The sequence below is a fragment of the Leucoraja erinacea genome, chromosome 6 (genome assembly GCF_028641065.1).
Source record: "Leucoraja erinacea ecotype New England chromosome 6, Leri_hhj_1, whole genome shotgun sequence".
NCBI classification, from domain to species: Eukaryota; Metazoa; Chordata; class Chondrichthyes; order Rajiformes; family Rajidae; genus Leucoraja; species Leucoraja erinaceus.
Window position 1 is genome coordinate 69,730,455 of NC_073382.1, and position 21,819 is coordinate 69,752,273.

Genomic DNA, 21,819 nt, shown 5'->3' on the forward strand with positions numbered 1-21,819 from the left:
ATTCCACCTCTCCACCAATTCCAATATTGGTGGCCAGTGGGGGAGGAGGGCTTTCTGGAGCACAATTTGTGGGCTGAAGGAACTGGTTTCCAGAGGGCTAGTATGGACATTGCAGGCTGAATGGATTCTTGGGCTGGCGGCTCAGTCACTCAAGCCTTTTGTACTGGCAGCTCACTCACTCACGGCTGGTGGGCTGGCAGTTGACTCACAGCTATTCCTTGAAATTCCATTTTAAGCAGGGAGCAAGGCCACCAAATTCAAGTGCAGTTTCTTACCACTTCAAGCAGGATGCAAGGCCACTAAAGACAGTGAGTCGTGACCACTCCCTCCTCCATCTTGCAGAGACTGAGTCACGCCCACAATTCTAGGTTTTATAGTCCTTCCCCCCTCCCACCAGAAGGGTTGTGGCCTTCATGGCATGATTGACAGGAGAGAGAATCTCAACATTTTTTAAACACTAATAACTCATCGATGGGAAAAATCCTCGGCATCTGATGAGCGGAGGGGGACTCTGAGTAAGATGGCCAAAAATCACAGCCATACGTGGTAGCATTTTTTCTAAAATCACTATAAAGTGCAAACAGGAAGTGGTCAAGATTAGACTTTTAATTATATAGAAGGCAAGGCAAGTTTAATTAGGCAAGGCAAGTTTAATTAGGCAAGGCAAGTTTAATTAGGCAAGGCAACTTTAATTAGGCAACACAGCTTTAGCATTTCCAAACCAAAGGCAACACAGCTTTAGCATTTCCATACCAAAGGCAACACAGCTTTAGCATTTCCAAACTATATTTTCAAACCACATTAAGGGCACTGACAGGTCAGTAACACCACTCACAGTTTAGTAGACATGTGTTCAGTGTTATTCACAGCTCAAACTTGCTCTCGGAAGTTTTCTTTTGTTTACTCGTCCCATTATCACAGTTTGTTTCAGTTTTACTTTAGTTGTGTATGTGTGTGGTGGGGTGGGGGAGAGAAACTGTTTTAGTCTCTTCCTTTGGGGGGGGGGTGCAACCTTTTCTTGTCGTATCCCCCGTCTCCGTCTGCGCTGAGGCCTAATGGCGAAGCTGGCGGCCTCCAACTGGGACCGACCTCGAGGCTCCGGAGGCAGAGCCAGCCAGGACTTACCTACGCAGGGCTGGCCGACTTCAGGGCTGTGGCGGCGATGGCGACCCGACTTCGGGCTGTGGCTGTGGCGGTGGCGACCCGACTTCGGTGGCGACCCGACTTCGGGGCTGTGGCTGTGGCGACCCGACTTCAGAGCCTCAGAGGCTCGGCCGCGGGCCCAATGGACGATAACGTCGGGAGCTCGCAGGTCACAGGTTGGTGACCTGTTCCCTGGAGCTCCCGCAACAACAGCTGCGTCCGCTGGACTGGAGGGCGGCAGCTTCGACCTCCCCGGGCCGCGGAGTTTGAACTGGCCCGTTTGCGGAGCTCGGATTCAGCCGTGGGACTTAACATCACCAGGTGGGGTCACAACATCGGAAGCTTGGATCGCCTCAATGCAGAGGGAGAACAAGGAGGGAAGAGACAAGGACTTAAGACTTATGCCTTCCATCACAGTGAGGAGGGCCTGGTGGACTCACTGTGGTGGATGTTAAATCTGTGTTTATTGTGTGTTTTGTTATTTTTTATTCTATGTTATGACTGCAAGGCACGGAATTTTGTTCAGACGGAATATTCTGAATGACAATAAAGGATACTTGACTTGAGATGTGACCCTCTCACCCCCCCCCATCTTGCAGAGACTGACTGAGGCACTCAACATTTCTGGGTTTTATAGTCTCTCTGGAAGGGGCATGGCCTTCAGGAGAGAGAATCTCAACATTTTTTAAACATTAATAACTCTTTTATTTTTAATCGCTGGTAAAAATCCTCGTCCTGCGCAGCGGAGGGGGACTCTGAGTAAGATGGCCAAAAATCACAGCCGTAAGTGGCAGCGTTTTTTCTAAAATCAATATACAGAACAACAGGAAGTAGTCAAGATCAGACGTTTAGTAATATAGATATAGCATTTCTCAAAAAGCAAACTTCTACATATGTTCTTCACAACATTTTTTCCATCATTTTGGATTATTAAAACCATTTATCCTCCACGATATTATATCCCAACCCATACCATCAATCGTGTTCTTTCAGAACATCATGGTGATGTAATTGGCAGACCCTTCTCTGCATCTTAAAATATCTTCGAATCCTATTTTTTACTGTTCTGCTGAGGGGGGCATTGATGTGAAATGTTAAATCTGTTTCTCTCTCCACAGTTCAGTATCTCCAGCACTTTGTGTTTTTATATCTGATTTCCAGAATTTTTTCTTTTTTAACATTTCTTCATTTAAATAAAACACATCAACCCATGATGAAAATATTGTGGCTGAAAATTAGAACGTTAAGATTCCTATGGGCAATTGCCATCATTGTAACTCCCTGCTTATATTCTTACAGATGTTTTCATATCATTTTTATTTTACTCTCTTTTGGTTTGTGGCAAATCAACCCACTTCCTCCTGCATGACAAAATCACAGGAATGATGATTTACAAAGTACCCGTACATAAATGCCACGATCCCAGTGGCTTTTAACCGTGATGCTGACTTCACTGGAATGGTGTTGGAATGCTTCACTAAACCAACACCAACTTGTACTGTGTAGGAAGGAACTGCAGACGCTGGTTTAAATCAAAGATAGACACAAAATGCTGGAGTAACACAGCGGGACAGGCAGCATCTCTGGAGAGAAGGAATGGGTGACGTTTCCGGTCGAGACACTTCTTCAGACTGATACTTATACAGACTTGTACTTATACAGCAACTTAAACAAAGCGAACAAGGGGAGAGCTAACAAAATTTCAGAGCAAGCCGCATAAAGATACATTTTGAAAGAACTTGCAGTTGGTTAGTTGTATTGAGCATTTAAAAAAAAAGTGGAAAATGGAAGTGCTTGATAGGTGTTGGAGGGGAATTGGTAAAATTCCAAAGCACAGCATTTGGTCATTTAAAGAGCAACGGCAAATTTGAGGATGAACAAGTCAAGAAATTAAAGAGCAAAAATATATGTTGAGATAAGAATTTTGTGGCACTTGAAGGAGGCAGCACGGGGAAAGATGATTATATAGATTAGAAAACAAGGCTAGTAATTTAAAGTCATTGCGTTTGTCAACCAGCAGAAATTGCAGAATAATGGAGGAATATCCCTATCACTTCTGGAAAGAGTGCCTATTTGATGCCTCTGCAAAATAAAACAATATTGCTCCATTTAAATATACCTATAAAAAAGCTTGGCAGCTCAACATACCTGGTCACAGCTATTCATAATGGTTGCAAAAGATCCACCTCAATCAAAATGGTCAGCATCAGCAGTCCCCTCATTGGCTCGGAGCCTATCAACTTTAATGGCTTTCTTCGAGTATGCTAATAAATTTGGCATTATGGCATTGGGTTTCTACTAAGTAGAAAGTCATTAAAATATTTTCAACAGGCTCTGCGCATATCATTGTACCAACTTGGTTTCTCACATTTATGTCTCCCAACACTAAGACCATCTTTACCTCGTGCACAGTCCGCATGGCAGATCCATAAATTCGGAACCATATCTTTGAGACAACAAATGCACTAGGGGTCCAGATGCCAGCCAGGGCAGAGGACGCATAATACGCAACAAATCAAATTATAAGAAAGGTGTGGGATTATGAAATAAAATCACCTGGGGAGGAGCAAGGAATAGTAGAGCTCAGAGAACGAAAAATAGTTTGTTGGCCTACCCTTCCAATAATAGCCTGCTATACCATCTCCATCAGAAGACAGCTGAGGAAAAGAACCAATCACACAAATTTATGACCAGAACCAATGCACACTAAGTAGAAACATAATAAAGGAAGGAGAACACACAGAATCTGTGCAAACATAATTCATAATAATTTACAGAATTAAAAGTGTGAAGCAGTTAAAGCCAATAAATTAGAGCTAAAATGAAGGTTTTTAAGCTTAAAAAGCTGTGTTTAATAGACGTTAAAGTAATTACCACAGATTTTAAAACTGACCACCAAATTTAGTGGGATGATAAAGAAACTGTATGGTGTTTCCTGCATAGCTGCAGGGAGCCTCAGAGGCAAGTGAGAAGGACAGGCAAATATAGAAGATGCACTTCAATCTGGAAAGATGCCAATGTTAATGGAGAAAGGAAACACATCCCGATATGTAAGAGTTTAAATAGAACCCAGCAGAAGGATTTCAAAGAACAGGCACAAAGCTAGCAGCACAATTTAGAAGAGGTCAAACAAACGTGCAGAAACATTAAACAAAATCAAACAAGGACGTAATATTGAACATTTATTTCGGCAACTGTAAGTGATTCTATGCAGTTTTGGACACCGTCCTACAGTAAATCTGTTAATAGCATTCGCAGAAGAGCAATGTTACATTGAGATAATCACAGGGATATAAGTTTACAATTAGAAATAGAAATTTAAGAGCATAGGGTGGTTTTTCTACAGCGGGTGAAAGATCAGGATTATGAGGCAAGCAGTGGCATTTATTTCACTGATTTGTGAGACAAAAGAGCACCAAAATAATCACAATGGGTAATTCAAAAATGAGGTTCTCCCCAGTTTTGAAATAGAACTGTCAAATTATTCTAATCTCTTACCTTGCCGGAGATGCGATTGTTTTCCGGATCGTATCACCGGTCGCTCTGTGGCCTAACATCGTGGTGCTGGCGGCCTTGCTCGAGACTGACTTTGAGCCCCACCGCGGGGCCGTGGACTTACCATCGGAGCCTGTGATCCCTTGCCTGGGATCGACGCTCCAGCCACGGCCTGCGGATTTCATCATCGAGGATCTCGCTGTCTCGCGTAGAGACTGATGCCGGGAAGCTCCAAAGTCACAAAAGGTTCGACTAGCTCCGAATCGGCGTCCGATCGCCTGGCGCAAGGAAGCTGAGATCCCCCTGATGTGGGAGCTTGATCGCCCCAATGCGGAGGACCCAACCACCGGCTACAGGAACCAAGATCGTCCCGTCAACGGAAGGTTCGAGGCCCCCAACCGCAGGAGAACAAGAAGGGAAGAGATTGAACTTTTTTTTTCGCCTTCCATCACAGTGAGGAATGTGGAGGAGTCACTGTGGTGGATGTTTATGTTAAAATGGATTTTGTGTGTTTTGTTGATTTTTATTGGTATGAGTGTATGGCAAATCAAATTCCTTGTATGTTGCAAAACATACTTGGCTAATAAAGTATGATTATGATGATTATGATTTTAAAAGAGATTCACATTGCTGAAAACAAGATTTGTTAAAGTCATGGGGAGTATGATGGAAAACAGGATCAAACTAGAGGCTTGTTTGGAGAAGTCATTCATGCATAATCTGGGCTGTCTCAGTACTGCATCATAACATGATAGCTCTCTACAGATAAGAGAAACATTAAAATTAGTATTAAGCTAATGTTTGTGTCCTTCTAGAATTTCAATTATTCATAATATAGTGACAGAGCATGGACTAGCACCAAAATTAATAGACTGATCCAGGTTAGTGTAACTGTGCATAGCAGTAAATTCATCAACTTTGGCTGCAATGCTGTTCTAAGAAAGAATGACAGCACTACATGGTGTGGTAATAGGCCATAAAGATCAGAAGGTCCGAAGAGAGAGAAAGAGCACAAGAGCAATTGCCTTCCTTTGTGCTAACCAAAGAGGACTGCTGGAAAATGCATCTGCAAAGTTAAGCTGAATATAGAATCCACATGCATTGTGTTGCCCTGCCGACCTCAGTATTTAAACTCCACGTGTGAAGAATGGCTTCTCGGGCATCAAACAGTGTGAAACCTCTGCTGGAAGTTTGGATGCTGGTCATAGAGAATATTAAGCCCTGCAATAAGGTTTACCCATAACCTGTTTGCTCAGTTGCATCCCTAAATGCCAACACTTTTAGAAAGGAGGTGAGGAGTAACTTATTTAATCAGAGGGTAGTTAATCTGTGGAACTCATTGCACAGTGGATATTTTTAAGACTTATTCTTGATTAGAATGGGTGTCAAGGGTTATGGGGAGAATGCAGGAAAATGGGATTCGGAGGTAAAGATCAGCCATGATTGAATGGCCTAATTTGACCACTAACTTGTGAACTTATACACTCAATGCCTTAATGACCGATGCTGGAAAGCCACAAGCACCTATGCAACTGAGAATCTGTGTCATTGCCATTGGGGGGGGGGGACGACAGAATTTCACTGCAACTCCTTGTTTTCAAGGTGAAAACTCAAAGAAAACAATTCACTGTGGCATAATGCGACTACACATTGGGATTGTTTTCCAAATCATTATGGTTATACTGCTAATATGGATCTATATTAGGAGTATAACATGATGAGAACATGTCCAGTTACAGGATAGTTATACTGAGGCACATTATCAACCTACTTTGCAAAATGAGAAAGTATTCCTGAATTACTTATCTGATGAAGTAATCATTCGGCAACAATCAGGCCTCAACACCTTTGCTGAGGAATCACTCTAACATACTCCCCAGATTAGATTCCACTTGTCTATTCATGCCAACAGTTCCGAGGGGTCAAGTTTCTAAACTTTGCTCTGGTGTAACTACACTGTGTGAACGTCTGCCACAATATCAAGGCAACTTTACACCAAAATGGCTTTTGCTTGAACCTGCACAAAGCAAATGAACGACATTCCCTTACAAATCCAAAAACCAGGTTCCTCCGGGTGGCTGTTTATTATACAGTGGCACGTTTTGCTGATTGCCTGATGTCTACAGCTACTAAACTACTTGTTCAATGATGTGAATAAGTTCCATTATGAGACAAACAAACTGAAAGTCGAACTTTCACAGGTGGACACAGTTCATTGCTTGCAATAATCCTGATGGCCATTAATTAGCATGTCACAAGGTATCTACTGACTATGCCTCTGAATTATTTATTACATTTGTCTAGCATCTGGAGATGTGCAAATGACAAGACTTGCACTTGCTACAGCACTACTGCAGTTTTCATTTTACTTAAAGTAAAATGTTGAACGGGCATAAATTTGACTAATTTCAAATGTATGTGCATTAGGATAAGACGCATCAATCAGACTGCAAATGTATCTGAAAATGAAAACGATGGAAAGACTTTAACGGCTACTAGCTCAGGGGGAGGCTTGAAAATCAGCCCTACACTTACAACATTAAAATAAAATCATTAACTTGAATGGTTTTAAAGTGCTGGTAAATGCAAATGGTCATGCAATGCAGGACAGGGGTGTGAGGTTAAAGGTTCATGCCTACAAACAGACAAAATCACACTTGTGACGCATTAAATCAATACAGAATAAGGTGGCGAGCGAAGCCGAGAATGTCACCAAAAATGTGTGTGTGTGGGTATGAATAGATAATAAAGAACATGGGCTATTTAATATAGAATGAAAAATGAAAGTCCATGTAAATATCTAATTTTGTTACATTCTGGGGCTTTATTTTCAGAAAATTATAATTGTAAACTGTAACTGGCTAATTTTCATTTCTTCAAGGATTCTCAGGATGCAAAACATATGTCCAGATGGGGGACTGGATAAGATCGCTTTTTATTGAGCAGCCATTCTCTTTAGAAGGGGGAAGATACCCTATGTATAAATCATCAGGAAATACAAATTTACAACATGTGGAACAGCTTTTAAAACAAAAGTGAAAACAAGGGTGACATTTACATTTTAAAATATTGTAAATGGAAATAGAAACTTTGATCAGACTAAGTTCACCAAAATCAATTTGGATTTCTAATGTTGAACCAGTCAACTCTCTATTCAACTGTGTTTAAACAACCCATTTTGAATAGATAGCCAGCAACTTCAAAACAATGGATTAAAATGTCCAAATGTGGAAAGCAACTTGTCCTAGATCAAAGATGGACTCAAAATGCTGGAGTAACTCAGCGGGACAGGCAACATCTCTGGAGAGAAGGAATGGGTGACGTTTCAGGTCGAGACCCTTCTTCAGACCTAGGCCCCCTAGGACAGCTTGTCCTAGATCATTCTGTCCCAAAAGAAGTTGGCAGCATACTTCAACATATCCGATATTAAGCTGCTACCATAGACAATCGGCATCTGAGTCACGCCAGTTCCTTTCACCATGAATCCATCAATTTGATATATCCTAAAAGAGGAAACTGGTTCACAGGATAAAGTATGTGAGTGGATACTGAGCGGAAAGAAAATCAGAGAAAGATAGTTATTGGAGCAGGTAAGATCATTAAAGTTCAGTCTTATTTAGGAGTCTTGTCTTTTGGAAACAAAAAGTACAAAAAGAAGCAAAGTAGGTGGATTTGGGAATGGGGCATCAGTGTGCAATGGATGAAAGAGCAGCCACTGATGATGAATTATAAATGTTGTTATATGTTAATGTGAGGAAGGTAGGCAAATAATCTTCAATTTCTACTTTTTCTTTTCTCTACTTCATACCCACCGTGTCTGGATACATCTACAGGAGGTTCAAAAATAGATTAACATTTGAAAATATTGTAATGAATGTCAACAAATGCAATAGATCAACTTTTTTGTAGTCTCCCACCTGGAGGAGACAGCACTGGAGCTCTTTGAAACAGTGTTTTCTGAGTGAATTGCTCTGGTATTTCATTTGGTGTCAAAAGACCCAAACTAAACAAACAGGCCTTCAGCTTTTCACAGCTTCAAAGCAGTCAGTGTGGATGCAGATGGACAAAGCTACTGTCGGTAGCTTGAAGAACAATCAGTACATGCTACAGATGGTGCTTTACTCTCCCCCAACCAAACAAGGCAGTAAAATCATGCTGGATAAGTTGACTCAGAAAACTTACAGCAGTTTTAATAAAAATAACTCAAATGCAAGCACACATGTGTTGGACATAGCAAGGTGAAATAGCTGAAGGCAATAAGTTTGGGCACTAAACAGAGTTAATAGTGGTGTTTGGAGCACAAATATTACAATGCATTCTGGCCTGCAATCTTCTCTTTATTTTCACATTAATGAGATATCTATATTGACACGGTCCAAGTCACAAACCTATGGCCAAGCATTTATTTTTTCCTGCTTCCAAAACACATTCGGCAGATTGTCACTAATACAGAAAGAAGTACTTTAGTTCTAAATGACCTTTACCCCAGATTTCATTTCTTCTGCTTGAATACACTACCACAAATACTGGCATACCCTCATTATTTCAGTCAAGCAACTATTTCTTATATGAAGATCTAGAAAAAGTGTCCACATATTAATAGGTGAGGGCTTCGAAACCATTATGCGGAAATCCAACCAAGTTTAAACATATTCCCACACCATACAGGATCTATCCCTTCCAGTCCAGAGACATTTAAGGCAATTGTACACCTTCAACTATCACTTCAACTGAGACCAGCTGTTTAACATGGACTAGGAATCAAATCTAGGGCCTTTTGGTTATGTGGCTCAGCTACACACTTGCTTTATCAATTGAGTCATTAGGAGGTGTTACAACTGCATTCCTATTCTCATAAAATATGGTGTATCCAGCTGTCATCTCACTCTTAGGCCTGTCAACTTAATTTAGCCAACATCAAAATCTTAAGTGGATATAAATGACTGAAAAGACAAAACCACATCAAATTAGCCATTTATGTTTGTACATTCAATTAAGAAGATTATATGCATACGTAACAGAAAGAATTAGCTCAAAGGGCATGTCCGTGATTAGGTATTATGAAATTAAATAGGAGGTGGTTTTTGATGATGGCTTAATTACACACCTTCTCACATTTGATCAAGACATTCAATTTCAAAATATACTTTAACATAAGATATAAATGAATCATGTAACCGTTTCATATTATTTATGGGATATGTTGGGTGTTTATCTTTTGCTATGGTGATTAAATCCTTTATCGGAAAACATTAATAAATTATTTTTCACATTTGTCTCATCGATGCAAAGAGTTTAGTATGAAGCCACATAATAATTTTCTATTCAGGACACTTCTGCGTTGTGTGCTGTGGGCAGCAGTGCGAAGGCTGCGGATGCAATAGGATTAACAAACTCATCAGGATGGCTGGCTCCTTCCTGGGGGCAGAGATGGATTCTTGGGAGGTGGTCTTGGAGGGGAGGATGCTCCTCAAACTACGGAGCATCCTGGACAATACAGCTCACCCCCTCCATGACTCACTAGTCAACCTTTGGAGTACTTTCAGCAACAGACTGGTTCCACCCAGATGTAGGCATAGGAATACTTTATTGTCACGTGTGAAATAAGCGAGTTCAGTATTCCGAAAAACGCAAGGAATCATGGGGTTTGTCAAAGGTCACTCGCGATAAACATTCTTGGCAACTGCGCTGCTGCATGAATACAGACCTGCGTTTCATCCATAGTCAGGATTGAACCTGGGTCTCCGGCGCTGCAAGCGCTGTTGAATTGCTACTGGACCATCCCCGTCCCCTCCAGAGTGCCCCATCCCTGTCCAGGTACTGCCGGAGATGGCGGGGTGACCCTGGACTGACCGTAGTCCGACGGGAGTGGCGGCCCAGGCTTCCAGCCAGCGCGGAGAAGAAGCGCTAACTCCAGCTCAATTCTGCCTTTCCCGCCGTGTTAACCGACAGCCCTGGACTGACTGGACACCAGCCCGGAGCAGTGGAGTCAGCGCTTCTTCTCCACGGTGACTGTAAGCATGGGCCACCACTGCTCCCGGCCAGACACCCGGGTTTGATCCTGACTACGGATGAAATGCAGATCTGTATTCATGCAGCAGTACAGCTGCCGAGAAGGTTTATCACGAGTGACCTATGATCTGGGCACGCGCAGTCGGAATACCGAACTCACTTATTCTTTGCTTGCATACACAATGTATTCAAATAGAAGCCACCTCCAGCGCTGACAAAGTTATAAAGCACGCCCGCTCCCCCTTTTATCCCCCACCCCCTGCCCCAACAGTTTCCCCATGCCAGGTCCCCATTGTTCTTTGTACCCCCCCCCCCCCCCCCCCCCCCCCCCTGTCCATTGTTCTCCCCACATCTCCCTCCCCCACTCCGGGTCCTGCATTGTTCTTCCCCCTCACGGTGGTTCCATAGCACAACGCCACAGGATATCCATCTTCCTTGTGGTTATCAAACTGTACAACTCCTCCCCCTTCCTTCGTGGGCTCGACTGATCCCCCCCTCCCCAATCTTTGCACTCCCCCAATCCTTTCCACTCGTCACTTTTATGGTTCATGTATTTTGTGTTTTATGACTGTTGGCAGATCAATTTCCCTTCTGGGATAAATAAAGTTCTATTGTATTGTATCATATCGTAGTATAATCATCAGCAACACTCAGATTATGTCTAACTGTAGAGATAAAGCTCCCTCTATTTCGAATATGCTGAATATCAATCTTTTATTTTATTTAAAACTGGCGGTGAGCTGGATCAACAAATGTAACTACTGTCTAACAGCCAAGAAGGTCAAAGAGGTTGCAGGTTTGATTGCTTCTCACTTCTAGCACTGCAACCAACGTACTGGTTCACGTATTGAGCCCAAGGAAAGACGGACATTCTCAGATACAAAATTACTTATAGGTGGTTGACGAAACCACACCTTGAGAAGATGGCTATGCCTCTCCGGGAGCAGGAACAGTAATCATAACTTAGACACTTGGACAAGTACATGGATAGGAAAGGTTTCTCAGGATATGGACCACAAGTGGACAAATGTTTAGCTGAGGCATCTTATCAGTTGGGCCAAAGGGCCAGTTTCCATGCTGTGTGATTCTATGACTAGGGATCCAAAAGCAGATAAAACCATAACAATTCAAGAGATGATCCCGTGGTGATGAGACATTGAATGATGACTCTCTACCAATCATTTATCTTAGTCAAGCTGTTAGTGGCAATAACTAATTTGAAGAAGTAGCAAGAACTCGGAATAAGGCACGTGTAAAAAAAAAGCTCTTTATCAGGGCTCGAAATTAGTGGTTGCCCGGGTGCCAATGACCACCCAAAGTGCCGCCGGGCAACCTAAGCGCCGCAGTCATTTTGCCCAGCTTGGCACGCAGATACTGGTTTATATCGAAGATAGACACAAAAAACTGGAGTAACTCAGCGGGTCAGGCAGCATTTCTGGGGAAAAGGAACGTGATGTTATGTGTCGGCGACGGTTGTAATGCGTGGGAAATATGCTAAGTGTGGCGTGACGGAGGGTCGGAGCGAATGACGGGCCCTGGACAGCAGCAGCAGTGGCCGCGACTGCGGCTCCATCTTCTCCTCCTCCCGCCCTCCGCCCGGCTTGATCGCGGCCGCTGCTTGCCACTCCACCAGCGGCGCTTTCAAAACAAACCCTCCCTCACGCCGAAGCCGGGAAGAGGGAGGGAGGGAGCAAGCGAGCGGGCAGGCGAGCGAGCTGGAGGCCACCTTCCGCACTAATTCCCGAGCCTCAATCCATCCATTCCGCACCAATTGACTTCTCAAACCACCCCTACCCCCCAAATATGTTTTAATTCCCAATGTTATTATTTGTTTTTAATCAAATTGTGAACACGTGAAACATTAAAACCGCAGTGTTCGATTGTCACTGCTACCGTTGACACGTTATTACAGAATTCATTTTACCAGCAAATCAATGCTTTTAATATGTAGTATCAGTACACTAGTTATTTAATGAAAACATTCACAACTATACATTGGATTTATCCAGATTTTACTTTTACAGTGAGTTATATACATCACAAATGTGGTCAGGAGATATTTCAGTTAAAATTTTAACATAATTCTGAAGTGGGAATGAAGGAAACAGCGTTTATCAATAACGTTTTAAAAATCTGATGCGTACAAACTGGGTATCTTCATTGCTGCTCAAACACATACATCTAATCTGAATGTCCGGTAATGTGGCATTTTGACACCTTTAAACATGTTACCAAAAGAACATTTGCTGCAGTTATGTTCTTTGACCATCTCTTGTCAGTTAGTGTGATGTTTAACCTGTCAGATGGATATAGTCGGTTTTAACAGCTATTATCATAAATTGTAGTTTTGATATTTCCTTGCGACCTGCATATTTTGTTGTGGATAAATTATGTGGGAAGCGAGGGTGTTTCTGTACCAATAGCAATAACGACCAATAGCAATGCTATGGCCATGTCATGATAATTTTCATTCCTTCACAGAGAACATGCTTGCATCAATCTGTAGTGTGCATGGTTAAGCATATATGTTACCATGGTCCAGGATTTATTGACACAGGTTGATCATACGCTGAATAATCCAACCACATTTTTGTTTGGAAGTGGAAAGAAATAATAGAAATTGCATTAATTGCAACATGTAAAAAGAGTTGAGATATTGTATTATAATTTTGCTGCATGTCATTGTGGTATATATCATGTCTTGATTGGTGAATATGTTTAGTTTGTGACTTTATTTGAAGCAGAAATAATATATGAATGCTTCACTGACCATAATTCTGAATGGTAACTACGCACTTCGTCCGAGCACATTATCGCACGCGGCATGCAAGCCGTCTTAAATGACCACCTAAACTGTCATTTAGCAACCTAAAATACTGCCTAAGTTGCCCGGCTGGCAACAGGGAAAAAAAAGTTAAGTGCGAGCCCTGTTTATGATTCTGAGAATAAACCTGCAATGTCACACAAACCCCCACATGAGGTCCAATCTATGTTAGCTACACAAATACCATGCTGGTGTAACAGATTATTTGTTACAGCATTAAATAATTAGTGTTATATAGCTCTAGACATACAATGATGGGAAAAGTTGTCAGATCATTATTTAAATTCAATGAAATGGCTTTAGAAGATCTGGTGGACATCTGGTGGTGCTTGGATTACAAATAGAACTCCAGCACAAATGTCAGCTCTTTGTTTTCAACACAGCGTCTAACACCCAGGAGTTCTTCAGGAGTATAAAATAACTTCAATGTCAACACCTTATTATCTCTACAATGTTCATCTTTACTCTGGATAGATTTACTAAAGAGATACCTATTTGCTTGCAGTACAAGTCAGTTGGCTTTAAGGTGACATCCAAATGGAAAACATTTAAACAAAATAAAAATATCATGTAACATTCATTTTAGTCTTAACTGACTACCCCATTGATGTCTAGTTCTTTACACAGGTGTTGCATCAGTATCAAAGCCAATTTCAAAACTTGTGTTGGCTAGTATTTTGAAATAAGAATTGTACCTAGGTGGTTAACTGCTCCATCTTACCCATCATTTACTCCTTTGTAATATATCTAGTTTCTTAAAATAAAATTGCAGTGAAGAGCTGAATCACAGACTGGGATTTCCACTTTAGCATAAACATGCGCAGGAATCCCACAACTGCTGTCAGTTTCATGGTGTAAAGATATCCAATTATGTCAGTTTCACTGCCTTTCAACTATATGTTCCAGGCCTCTGTGCAACAAAACTAAACATTGAATGTTTGATTCAAGATGATCTCAAATCCAGGTTAATAAATAATTTCTAAATAATAATCTGGTTTCATGCATGGATTAACATTCCAAAGATATTTGGCAAATCAATTATTTTCTATTCTAATTATTCAATAACTTAAAATCAGATTCAACAGGTCGAGAATATTTTTTTTGCTATATCAAATTTGATAAAATAGGCATTGTTGTAGTTGGAAAATTCTTCATGCAACATTGGTGCAATTAACACAAACAGTAAAACATGTTCTCACATAATATAATCTGGAATATTGCTTGACAAGTGAGTGAAAACTTATTTTTTCTTTGTTTGTACTGCAAATTTCCAGCTCATCATGGTTCCATTAAAGATTATTGATTGTATTTGCCAGTGGTACTCTTTTATCTCAGCTTGTATTCCCTAAAAAAAATAAGAGATTCTAATCGTATTAATATTATATCACTGTAGGGAGAATGCAAGGTGCAGCTAATATTCATTGTGTATTTTGGGTCAGCAGGTAGCAGGCTTTCATTCAAACCTATTGTGTAACCTAAACTACCACTTTATACAGCCTCAAAATAACGCAATGTCTTTCATAGCATTATATTTTGGATTATGTTATAAACTACAACAATCAACTTGTTAAAGATATTAGACGTTACCTCTCTAGAAATTCAGTCCTGTTCTGTAGCAGCTTGACGGACCAAAGTGCAGTTCCATTATGCAACCAAATTCCAAAACACTATGTCCAACCTGGTGTCATTATCACAGAACACCTTTTAGTGGGACAATAGGAATTAATTTCTAATCACCCGCATTTCAACGTGAAGAGCAGGGAAGTTCTCTTGTCAGCATAACTCCTTCAACTAAAATAGGCAATTTAGGGTGCAAATTCGTTGTAATGTTATATACAAGTTAATGGCTTCTAAAAGTAGCACGAATTAAGTTTTCAAAAACACTACTCCGATACCAGAGATCTCTGTTCTTAATGCTTTCAAGAAATAAAACAAATACCATCACCGACGATTCCTATTACTAGAACTAATTCACGAGCTTGCAAAATTAGTTACTTTCTGCCGGATGTCATAATATGTGCAAAATAAGCTCTGCATTTTTAGACTGATGCATTTGCTGGAATTTGAGGACTTTGCTCCAATCACACAAATGTTGAGCATGGGATTTGATTTATTTCAGTATAATTAGTACCCTTTGACCCAGACTGATATCATGGCTTAAACAGCTAAATTTGCATAAAAGAAAAGGCTGCACAAATTTGCTTTCCATTAACTTACTATGATAAAGGAGGTGGCCTTTCAGTGCATTGGATCGATGCCAGCTCCTCGCAGAACAAACCCATTCACCTGAAATAGACGCAACAAATTGGAGTAACTCAGCGGGACAGGCAGCATCTCCGGAGAGAAGGAATGGATGACGTTTAAGGTCGAGACCCTTTTTCAGATTGTCTGAAGGGTCTCGATCAGATTCAGTCTGAAGAAGGGTCTCGATCTGAAATGTCACCCATTCCTTCTCACCAGAGATGCTGCCTGTCTTGCTGAGTTACTCCAGCTTTTTGAGTCTATCTTCAGTTTAAACCATCTGCAGTTCCTTCTTACACAATCCCATTCACTTTCTCTTAATTTCCCTGCAATTTATTCTCACTCGCATGTCTACCAATTCCCCTCTGAATCTATTAACCCTTACTCTTTTGTTATATTTCCTTACAACAAAAACAGACACCATTCAGCCTACATTCTGGCTATCAGAGAAATCCCACCAGGACCACTTCCCATTCATCTACTGGCAACGTATCTATCCCATCAACTCTTCCTCTGATTTTCCTGCCACCCATCAACACCAGGAGCGATTAACAGCAGCCAATTTACCGACAAACCTGGGCATGTTTGGGAGCGGTAAGGAAACCAGAGCATCCGAGGAAAACCAAAGTGCTCACAAGGAGAATATGCACATTTTACAAAAACAGCACTGAAGATCAGAATTGATGCCAGGACTTGAGCTGCATAGCCTTATAACTATCTATTTTGTCTCCTCAAGAGTAAATTCAGGAAACATTCTTCACTTAAAAAGCAAGAGGCAGTATGCATTTTTTTCTTGTCTCAGAGGGTTATGGATACAGTCATTTTTTCTTTAAATACCTCAGCTGTTTAATATATTCTTCATATATTTATATTTTGTGTCAGCTTTATAGTCATCAAGACATACTTCTGGATCTGGTAAGATTATTCCAAACATACTTTCCCCCTTTACAGAGAAAGTCCCTACAAGCTCTCTCTTTCCAATTTGTTATCTGAATGATAATGGTCTAGATTTCCTTACCACTGGTGTCCTCATATTCCTTTTACCAGATGCTTCTTACCAGATGCTTCTTACTATAACCACTTCTTACTATAACCACTATCATGACTCGTTATATTGAAAGTTGTCATTACGACTGAATGATGTGGATGATATTTTTTTCACTCTTTAGCCACCTAACTGTAAAATTAAACCTCAGAACAGTATTGTTGACTTTTGGTTCCCATGATTTAGCAGGCAAAATGCTAAATCAGAGGAAGGAAGGACTGCCTTGTGCAAAAGGAACAAAACCAATGGTCTTTTGGTTACAGGTTTATCGCAGGTGGTAGTAGTGGTGACAGCGATTTAAATGATAAGTTATCACACAGCTATCCTGTTAAAAGCTCAAAGAATTTTCACTTAAGCATGGTTTTTTTGCGTGAAGTGCTGATCCCATGCCTTAAATAAGCCATGTGGCAACAGCACGTAAACACACAGATACAATTCTTGCTCTTAATGTTTATTTACTTTCGTCTTATTCTTAAATTGTTTTCCTGTTTATAAATTAAAACATATAATATCTTCTGTGAAAAGTGTAAATAAAAATCATTTTCTAAAAATAACTGTTTATTTACTTAACAACATAGAAGCAAATAACTGTGAGCGAGATCAACATTGTAATTTACTCAAAGCATTGAATTACAGTTTATAATGTATGGAAGATTCAATTTCAATCTGAGATGTCTTGATAGCTTGCGAATTGTAGCATTGTTTAAATACACACACTTGCGTGTGCACTCAACATACACACCCACACACACATACAAAATCCTAATGGTTCATAAATAAGGCCCTGGTGTAAAGTGTAGATGGACTTCAACATTTTAAGTTAGGCAAGAGATTGTCAAAGTTGCAACAAAAAAAAGCAACGATATTTATAGCAGCAATTTCCACATGGCAGGAGGCATACTTGTTTCAGGGAAGGTAGTTGAGAGTCAGGGAAATGAGGGAGATAAACAGCTTATTTAAGAAGGAACTGCAGATGCTGGAGAATCGAAGGTACACAAAAAAGCTGGAGAAACTCAGCGGGTGCAGCAGCATCTATGGAGCGAAGGAAATAGGCAACGTTTCGGGCCGAAACGTTGCCTATTTCCTTTGCTTCATAGATGCTGCTGCACCCGCTGAGTTTCTCCAGCTTTTTTGTGTACCTGAGATAAACAGCTTGGTGCACAACTTAAAATCATCTTCAACCAGCCAATAATGGTGTTTTCTTGTGGGTCATGTTAACAATCGGCCATCCTTCACTGAGCAGGAGAGACTAGCAAGGTGGCATCCACCACTAATGGCCTCGGAGTAGAGGTCAAGCTGTCAGTTCTTTGCTTCCTCTCACACTAGGAGAGAATAGCGGTGAAACCAACACTCGGCAGTGTGCAGCCTGATAGAGGGCTCTGGGTTCCCCATCCTGGAATTGCACGCGCTGGCATGATGGGCTGACAGTCTGCAATGCCCATCATTTGTCCTGTGCTCTCAATACCATGCACTGATACTGCCAGATACACACTTCTTTCTGCCACTGTCCTTCCACTATTTTGCTTTCTCTCTCCACTTTGGGCATCTGGAACAGAGAGTCTTTGTGTGGCTGAGATAAAGTGTGCGAAGAAGTGAAAGGAGCAGCACTCAGCACTGTCTGTCTACATCAAAGAAATTGCCAAACACTGTGAATTCCGCAATTTTAGCAAAAATCACAATTGAGAAATTCACCCAGAGAGTAGTTATGGCAATGCCAAGTAACAAAAACCCTGTTTTCTTTTCTTAGCCACGAGTTGCCACACAATTGGCCTCAGTTCCTCCACATCATGGAAGGCAAATATACAACTGGGTTACAAATCACTACCTAGTAACCCCTGCTGAAGTGTAAACACAAGGATAAGATGCAAGTGTGTTGCATCCCTGTGGCTGCCAGTTACATATTTGCTGGCACTTGTTGGCAAAGCTCATATTAATAACCAAAACTGGGTAATACATAGAGCAACTGCCATCTATAGAACTATACACCACAGTTAGGATCAATATTCTCACAAGAAGTGGGACACACAAGAAAACAAATGTAGAAAGAGATACAGCAATATCTTTCTCACAATAGCATGGCTCAGAGAACAGACACACCATTGTCAACAAGTTTTAGTCCAGGTCAAGGCACTAAGCATTCACAAATGTTTGCACCGACTCTGACACTTATCTTTCATATACAAACACAAATAGATAATAATAACACAAATGGATAGCTACAAACTATCTGCAAAGCAACAATACTACAATTTTAATTTAGGAAATGCAAATCAGCCCTAACCTAAAATAAAACAACATCTTTATTTTCCTAAGTGCTGTTTGTTATTCTGCACAAGAAGCTGTCAGTGACTGTTATTCAAAACTGCAATTGAAAACATCATGAAATCAAAGTAATTATTTTCCTAGTGGCAATTAACCATTGATTTAAGGAAATGTAACTTCTTAGCCAATTCATACGTTTTGAGTGAGCAAATTCAATTATTGATCACACGTCTGGTGTGCTATTTCTTCCATTGAGTTGCAAGGGTCATTCAGTTCAGCCAAGGCTGGCTTTCTCTGTGCCAAAGAGTGAACCCTCCACACAGGTCACAGCTTATTATTTCACAAAAGAGATAAGGGGACCAATAGACCAGACCTAGCTTCTTGGATAACACTTGGGGGAACTTTAAATACGTTAAAATGTAATAGCTTCGCTGGGATGCATAAGGCCTTTTTTTTAAAAGAGGGAGCATTTTCAACATTGCTATGAATTTCTCAAGATTAATCCATGGAGACATTTTTGTTCACAATTTCATGCAAATCAAAGAAATGTCCACCCAAAAGATGGAAAAATCAAATCAGTTTTTAGGCACACTTTTCAAAGTCTCATAACACATTTTGGGAAAAAAAATAGCCGCTGACCACAAACCAAATCCTTCTGAACAAAAACAACAAAGGGAATTTCAAACTCATCACCAAAAACGTGTAGTTGCGCCCCCACCAGCAACCCCTCCCCTTTAGAGATAAGGAGGTAAAGGTAAAGCGAGTAAAAGGAAAGAAAAACTTACAGCGATCAGAGTGAGGTTCCTGTGCTCGCTGGATGCGTTAGGTCCTGCAGGCTGGTCGCTATCACAGTTTTTGGGGGCCCGGCTGCTGTCGTGTTGTTGCTGCTGCTGCTGCTGATGCTGCTTAGCTTTCGGGGTCTTCTTGCTGCGTGTGTCCAGGTACTTCTGGTGCAGAGCGAGTTTGTTCCTTCGCTCCTGCTCGATGCGCTGCGGCTGGGTCTGCTCGTAGCGAACCTGGCAGACTGCATGGTGCCGGCGACACAGCTCGATCCTCTGCCTCAACCTCTCCACGATCGCGCTGTGCTTCGGGTTTGGGGGCATGTTGTAATCCCCCATCCTAACCTCCGGACACACTGTGTTGCCAAGTTTCTTGCCTTTCTTATGCTTTGTTTGTCGTTGTGTTGAAACCTCGGAGAAATAAATCGCAAGGCTCGTACAATAAAAAAGTATTGGTTCTTGTTTGAATCCAATCAAAATCTCAACAAACACGTTTCGGACCCTTCAATGTACTTCCTTCAAGACGACCGAAACCCATTTTCCACTGTGTTACGGTAATATTCCTCCAGTCGCTCGCAAATGGCGAGACCGGCCCCTTCAATGCTCGCTCCCACGGATACTTTCTCTCCCACAAGCAGACAGACAGACACAGATTGTCCGGATCTCCCTCTTCGACCGCACAACGGAGAGAGAGAGTGAAGGAGGAATGAAAAAAAACTACTCGAGAAGGGGGGGAAAACGTGAAGGGAGAGAGAGAGGGAGAGAGGGGAGGGGGTGAGAGAGAAAGAAAGACACAACAACACACACACACACACACGCACAAAAGTCTTCAGGAAGAACAGACGCCGCCGAAACTTGGCGAGAAGCGCCGGGTAGCTGCGGGGATCGGGCAGGCGATGCCGTCCACGGCCATCCAGAGGTGGGGTGTGCAGGGCTGGCGGCACTCGGCACAGTGTCTGCTCTCTCCGGGCTACTGCTGCTGCCGCCGCCGCTGTCTGCAGCCTCCAAGCACCGAGCCCGCTCTCCTCTCCTCTCCTCACATCACATTGTGTGTGTGTGTGTGTGAGAGAGAGCAAGCGAGGAGGCGCTTCCCTCCACAGACTAGCGGAACGATACCGCCACTGCCTGAGTAAACAAGGGAATGGAAAGGAAAATAAAACCACAGTCTCCAAACGCAAACAAAATGGGCGAAGCGGCAGATTTGTTTATTTTATTTTTTTGGGGGGGGTGGGGGTAAAGGCGACTGATTCATTGAAAAGAAAAGTCAGCCTATAAATAAAGCGTTAAAGCTTCGCTCGCTGCAACTGCACGGAGAGTCTGATCGGCAGGGCCGCTCTCGGGACCGATTCTTCCAGCTTTCCTTTAAGTTTCGCCACAATTTGGCGAGCTTTTTGTGGATTGAGAAACTTATTGAATGGAAACGCTTCTGTTCCTCTGAAGTGAATCTAATTCCACTAACTCCTCGGCCAAATCAGAGGAAGTTTTGTCTTTGTCCTGTGCGATTGGAGAAATGCATGGACACACATGTCTTGCAAAGACTGTGCTATAAATCCAGAGTCCAGCAACAGTCTTATGCCTCAGATGCTTCATATTACAATACAGGCCTCTCACTCGGGTGCGTGAGTCCATTCTGGCTAAAAGGAAGTATAATCAAAGAACTCCCTTTAATATGTTTTTTGTTGTTGTCGTTGTTTGGTTACTGTTTCACCGTTCATTCGAGTCACAGCCACTGGCAATCCGTGCTGTCGCAGTCAATGAGGAACGTCTGTCAACGACCCAGTGTGATGAATAACCAGTTACCATCGGCGAGGAAGCACCTTACCTCTTAGCACAGCATAAATCTGCATCTGAAATCACCAAGTGGGGAACGAAAGGCAGGCTCATCTGCTTGCTCCAATCACTGCACTTTTACCCCAGGACAAGCCAGGTATTGTTCACATTACAACTATTAATTTGGAGCACACACGTTACAACGATTCAAAGATAACTTCGGAAGATTAACATCAGTTTGAATTAAG

General features: G+C 41.7%; 1 protein-coding gene across 2 annotated transcripts in view; it reads right to left on the reverse strand.

Annotated features, from left to right (window-relative positions):
- Window positions 1-21,585, reverse strand: part of zmp:0000001236 (mastermind-like protein 2) — a 366,940-nt gene extending 345,355 nt beyond the window's left edge. The window contains exon 1 of one of the 2 annotated variants that reach the window (XM_055637326.1): window positions 19,808-19,934. Coding sequence is in view for 1 of the 2 variants with exons in the window: in XM_055637325.1 (XP_055493300.1) it covers window positions 19,808-20,140 (333 nt within the window). In the remaining variant the exon portion in view is untranslated. Of the gene's footprint in view, window positions 1-19,807 lie in introns of both variants that reach the window. The other variant, XM_055637325.1, reaches the window with a different exon arrangement.
- Between the last annotated feature and the right edge of the window lie 234 nt (window positions 21,586-21,819).